Source organism: Lygodium microphyllum, chromosome 5 (assembly GCF_053477565.2).
Source record: "Lygodium microphyllum isolate KBCC chromosome 5, Lygodium_microphyllum_v1.1.10, whole genome shotgun sequence".
NCBI lineage: Eukaryota > Viridiplantae > Streptophyta > Polypodiopsida > Schizaeales > Lygodiaceae > Lygodium > Lygodium microphyllum.
The window spans coordinates 135,049,251-135,055,406 of NC_141139.1; the positions used below are offsets into that span (position 1 = coordinate 135,049,251).

The 6,156-nt window shown below is 44.3% G+C and overlaps 1 protein-coding gene across 3 annotated transcripts; it reads right to left on the bottom strand.

Moving 5' to 3' along the window:
* Positions 1 to 724: 724 nt before the first annotated feature.
* On the bottom strand, positions 725 to 5,056 carry LOC148036439 (uncharacterized). Of its 3 annotated transcripts, none has more exons than XM_087678429.1 (3): positions 4,800 to 5,056; positions 1,350 to 4,501; positions 725 to 1,201 (listed from the first exon to the last, which is right to left on the bottom strand). In XM_087678429.1, the coding sequence occupies exon 2, from the start codon at positions 4,332 to 4,334 to the stop codon at positions 1,353 to 1,355; it is 2,982 nt and encodes a 993-aa protein (XP_087534555.1). In that variant the 5' UTR covers positions 4,335 to 4,501; positions 4,800 to 5,056; the 3' UTR covers positions 725 to 1,201; positions 1,350 to 1,352. The 3 variants fall into 3 exon arrangements, with proteins under 3 accessions (XP_087534555.1, XP_087534556.1, XP_087534554.1); XM_087678430.1 differs by having other exon boundaries at positions 725 to 997; positions 1,350 to 4,560; XM_087678428.1 differs by having other exon boundaries at positions 1,350 to 4,560.
* Positions 5,057 to 6,156: the final 1,100 nt, after the last annotated feature.

The following is a 6,156-nucleotide window of genomic DNA, read 5'->3' on the forward strand; positions in this document are numbered from 1 at the left end:
GAGAGGGAGAGAGAGAGAGAGAGAGGGAGATTTTTCTTCCTCATTTGTTCTTGTAAAATGTGATATGGTAATCCAAATACCTGCTTTTTATTAAGCCATGGCAATATATCCTTTGATCGGGGATCACTTAGTAATGTCCCCACCACCCAGCAAGTCACCGTTCTTCTTGGAGAACCTGCCTGTAACTTCTGATAGCATTCCCCTGCTATGCCACTCCCTCTTTGACAGGGCGAATAAAATCACAAGGATTCATACATCAGGGTTTTCCAATTATGCATCATTTAACTACTTAGAACACTTTATTAGCCCTTTATAATATCATAAGCATTAATTTTGAGTCAGGGCTCATAAATGCTAATAACAATGTGAGCCTACTGAGGAATATATGACCTACTATAGAAGCAAAAACAACAAAGCAGGACTGACATATCTATACATTGAAAATAGAAAGAGTTAAAAGGTACCCGCCAGAATCCAGTTTTGCTATCTGACTCTCCCATGAATCATCAGGACAACTTACTACAACAATGATTCATCCCCATAACTGAAGAATTTGAGCATCTAGAAGGTTTGCTCACATATATATACCATGAAAGAGCAGGTTCTAAACAGACAACTAAAATGAAACGGTGTTAAAAACAGTCCTGGATAAGTGGAAAGGCAGTCATTTGTGAACTTAAAGAAGGTGACAGTGAGCCAACTTTTGCGCACAATGACAGGAAAATGTTTCAAAAGGCCACTGTTATTTTAAGGCTTTGCCAAAATCCACACAGCACCAGACTTCTGTCCTCAAAAAAATAATATGGTAAACCAAGAAAACAGACATTTTATGTCAGGTTAATCATAGTTAAGCAAAAACAGACATTGACAAAATATTTAGCAGGTCAGAAACATAGATTCAAAAATCCCAATCAAATGCAAGCTCCTGCAGTCAGGCACCTCGCCATCTTTACTTGGATCAGTAAAAGTCCAAACATCAGTACACCAAGATAAACACCTGCAAAGTACCATGTAACCACTACTCTGGTTAAAACCTCAACTTTGAAATACCTAAATGACTAGCAATGCATGCCTTCAATTGGAAGGGTTACAATAAAATCCATGTACAACTAGTCTCTCCCTTATGAAAACGTGAAGTTACTGAGCACAGCTCAACAAAATTTAAAATTGATGATTATACATGCTGCCATTAGCCATTAACCTGCAACAATTAAAACTGATCAGCTCCATACGAAAAAGCAAATGAAATTGCCAAATTATTATGTGATAGCAATGTCTGAATTGTTCATAAAAGCAGTGAAAGGAAGCCTACTTCAAACTCCAACAACAAAAGTTCATTTTGAACATACCTGTCAATGTCCCATCTCTGACATGAACTTCTCATATTCAGACTCAACACGATCACCCTGCTGCGCACTAGATTGCATAGACAGTGTAGGGGTGTGTGTGGTTGTTGCCCATGGATGTGCAGCTCCAGCAGTGGATGGCGGAGGCATCAGAACAGAACCAGCTAGAGCAGGCGGGGGTTCATAGTAGTTAGGGTACTGAGAAAATGGAGAAAATGCAGATGGTGGCATCCCACCAGCAGGTCTTGGCATCATTGATTCATTACCTCGGGGAGGGGGAAGAGCAGATCCCTGAGATCTGGGCATACCTGGAGGTCCTCCAATAAGCACACCTGGTGGGCCCTGTAATCCCCCGACTGATGAACCTTGGGGAGGAGCAAAGGGAGGTGGCGGCAGCCCCATAGAACCATGATAAGGCCCTCCATAAGGTGGGAAATGTCCTGGCCCAAGAAGAGACCTTGTCTGCATTGGACCCATTGCAGGAGACAAACTTCCATAGATATTACCTCGAGGATTGTGAAGCAGCATTTGTGGTGTACTCCAAGCAGGAGATGGACCCATGTGACTCCCAAGGGGTGGTTGCTTTTGAGGTTGCTGAGCCTGAGATGAACCAATCCCAGTGTGAGGCGGTACATTATGCATGGGCCCACCAGCTGGAGATGGTGGTCTGCCAGCAATTCGTACTGCTAAGACCTTTCCTTCCAGCCTATAACCATTCATATGAGCTACTGCTTGAGCTGCAGCAGATGAATCAGAGAATTTCACAAACCCATAACCCTTGCTTAGTCCCGTCATTCTGTCTTTGATGAGTTTAACATCATCAATGTTACCAAATGGAGAAAACAGATTTAAGAGGCCTTCATCATTCACAGAATGAGGTAAGTACCCCACATAAAGGTTGGAGTCATCCATATCTTTACTAAACCCAGCACCTGATCCAGCCTGTAATGACTGATTCATTGAAGTATAACCCAGTCCTTGAAATCCACCTCCAGGTCGTCGTACAGGAGGTCCTGATCCAGCACCCCCTTGTGGCTCAGGCAGTGCTAGTGTTGGGCCCAACTGACGGCCTATGTCACCACCACCTGACCCAGGACCACCGTCAATACCACCCAGTTCAGCTAAGAAACTTTTGTATTCATCATCCATTTTGTTAAGGTTAGGACCCTTCATTGGACAGTCTAACGTAGGATGGCCTCCATCCCCACAAATACTGCATGCAACACCACTTTTGAAGGTAGAGTTCCGAGCAGGACAGGCATACTGCCTATGCCCAGGCTCCCCACAGAGACGGCAAAATTCATCATCACGAATTGTGCCATTGAGAGCTGCGAGCTCCCGCAACTGTGCCCTTTTGTGCTCATTAAGAACTTCATCAACAGGTACAAGAAGCTTTTGAAGCATGCTAGCAGCTGCTTCTAATGATTCTGCATTATCTGCTTCAACAAGCACATGCAAATCCTCATTCTCACCAGGGTCTGGTATCATATCCCTCTTCTGCTGCAACCTGCCCTCCTTGACAGAGCCTTTCCCTCTGATCACAATCTTGGCACCAGTCTCCCTTTCCATTCTTTTTTGAGTGTTGCCTCTTGGCCCAATGATTAGGCCTATAAAGTTGTAACCTGGATACTCCTTCACAGGTATGTACAATTTTTTGTACAGTTTTGGTGGTCTGTAGTCAGCAGGTGGTTTGAAAGATGGGCTGCGTTTGATTAATTCTTGAATCAGCTCCTGTCTCTCCCGAGTAAGCTTCTCCCTAGCCCTGAACTCCCTTGTGTTCACTCTGATGCCCATATTGTCATAGATTGGTTCAGGGGAAGGAGATCTGGTTCCATCAGGGGTTTCTTCAAGAACTTGTCCAGTCTGCAGCCTTCTATTGATGTCCAGAAGTTTGATGTTCAAAGCCTGGATTTCAGGATCTAAATCTGTACCTCCAGTCAACTCCTTCATGAATTCTGGCAGGTGAATCTGTCCAAGTAGGGGCTTAGGGTCCTCCGCTGCCCATCGAGACCTTCTTCGTTTCCCACCTGATTCTGCAGTGTCTTGGGTGTCGACATCACCATCTGTTGCCGGTTCCCATCTAGTACGTCTCTTCCTTCTGCTGCTCCCTTCTCCACCTGATACTGTTGGCTGACTCTGCACAAGTCCAGGACCTTCCACAGCACGTGCTTCTTTTTGTGCCTCAGGGAGTTCTGATAACAGTTTATCCCCCTTACAATTTTTCATGGTATTACTGGGACTGCCATCTGCCCCCTTGCAGCTAGTTGCAACTTCTTCATTTTGAGCAGCATCCCTAGCAACACTTTCCTGTGCATCACTTATGAAATCTCCAAGTCCAGATATTTTCTCCTTGCTTATCATACAATCTTGGTGACAGTCCTCAGATAGCCAACCTCCTATACCCTCCCTTTCTGTACTCTCAACACCATCTTGAAGACTTGGCACTACCATTCCATGTCCAGGTGCATATTGCCTCTCCAATCCACTCCCTTCCACACTACATACCTCAGGCATGTCTGCATGGCTTCCTACCTCAGGAGGAATGCTGGCACCATCCTGTAAACCAGCCATATACTGCCCCACCAACTCATTATCGTTGTTGCTATCTAACCGACTCCTCTTCACAAGGGAAGTATCCACCTGATGTGGGTTTTGCCCTGCATAACTCTCCACAAACCCTGCTAGATTATCTCCATTCGCTTCATACTGATAAGCAGCATCCACTTGCTCATACTGGCCATTTGCAGAGCCTTGGCTACCATAAGCAGAATCTGTCCCTGGCTGTTGATCAAACCCACTATGCCAGGCAATGGGATTTGATGTATGTAATTGAGCTGCTGTTTGTTGCTGATTAAAGAAACAATTATACCCAGCATACGCATAATGCTCTGAAAATTGATGCTGCTGTTCAGAGTAGGGGTGATGCTGCTCTTGCTCGGGCTCCAACAGGGCAGTTTCGGGGTTGTGTTGGCTGCGCTGCTGCTCCATGGATCCTTGATGAAGGCCTACGTGGTATTCACAAATGCTGCAACTGCAACAAATTGCTTGCTCTCACGTGTATTGAGAACTTTTTTTTTTTTTGGATTTCCAGTGTCAATTCCCATGAAATTTTGTGCTGAATCAAATTCCAACTCAATCTGCCAACTCTGTCAGCCCTGTGCGCAACGACAGATTGTGGAAGGAACCGCTAGTACAAATCAGAGGATCAAGCATTCTGACCAAAAATATAGTGGTGTCCAGAATTTCAATATTAACGCCAATAAAAATAATTTAATGACGGAAAAAACTTAGCCAGACGAATTCCACTGTTGCAACAGGCTTAATAATTTGATGAAAGAAGAGTTGCTCAGAAAAAATTATTGTCCTTCAGATGCAATATTTGAAAGGACGATAAGATCTTTGTGAGCTAGCATCACACGCTCACATGGAAGAAAACAAGGGGCAAAACTTTACCTCCTTCATCCGCCAGAATCGAACAGGCGGTTCCAATTGGCCGGCGTGCAGCTAGCTTTCATGATCGCGTCTTCCGAAGCGCTCAGGGCTCGCGCAGGAACAGAAGAGGTTAGGGTTTCAGAGCAGAGCTAGGAGATTACACGCCTTCCTTCACGTAAGACGGAGTGCAGAGCTTGAGAGGTATGGCGATGGCGATGGCAAATCCCATTTTGCCTTTTTTTGAAACAAAATAACACGCATGATTAATATTACATCGAAGAGAATAAAATAATATTCTCCCCCCTCTTAGCACTGCAGGCAAGAAAGAAAGACCAAAAATATATACCTATAGCCTATACTAGGCGCTTCATGCCTAGGCTCGCCCCGACGCTTCGCGCCCGGGCGGGTGCGATTTTTGAGGGGGGCGGGTGCTGGACTCGTGGCATCCGCCCCCGCGTTCTCTTTGTTTTTTGTGGGGGGAGGTGGGGGGCTGCCACGTGGCACCCACCCCCCACCTTTCCTTAACTAAGAGTATAGATGACTAGCATCGTCTCGCGCTCACGAAAAAATGTTTGACCCCCAACCAATGGGAGGTTTCTTTTGGTGTTTGGCCCTTGCCCTGTGCCATAGTGAAGAGTTTGCATCTTGGTTTTTCATTAGCGTACACATTAAAATAAGATATTAACACAAGTGCACATCCACGTGCACAAGAGCATTGCCCATTTGGAGCTCACGAGGAGAGGTGCGCAAAAGGCAAAAGAGTGGTATGACGAGTGTGGCAACAAAGAGGGGATTTGGTGAGGGAAGTTATTCTTGCGAAATTTGATCGATCATGGGAACCTCGATCGAACAAACAATTTGATATTGATTGATTGGTCAAATGATGTTCCATTGGCATACCAATTTTTAACGAATGTTATAACATTATATAAACATATGTCCTTATAAGCAATGCAAATAAGTTTTGTACATGTTATAGTCTCTTCTATCTCACTTCTCGTCATCTCTCTCCATATTTGAATCATCATCCCAAGCTCATTTACAAAAGTTTCCCTGCTAATGCTTAATGATTGGTACTCTCTCTCTCTCTCTCTCTCTCTCTCTCTCTCTCTCTCTCTCTCTCTCTCTCGTTGGGATACCATACTTTTGAGTGTTGAAAACATGGAGCACACCTGTGAATACAATAGTATACACCCATAGACTACAACCTACCAATTCAACAAATGCAATAGTATACAATTAGTGTAAAATCTAATGTGAAGAATGCAAGAGTTGTACCTAAAACTGTGAATACAATAATTGTGCACTAGATATTATCATGGGAATATTGCAGTTTTGTATGCTCTATGCTCGTAAAAGATTATAGGGCTTGTAAAAT

Excerpts from the sequence above, each read along its gene's own strand:
- LOC148036439 (XM_087678429.1), bottom strand. The coding sequence starts at position 4,334 with ATGGAGCAGCAGCGCAGCCAACACAACCCCGAAACTGCCCTGTTGGAG.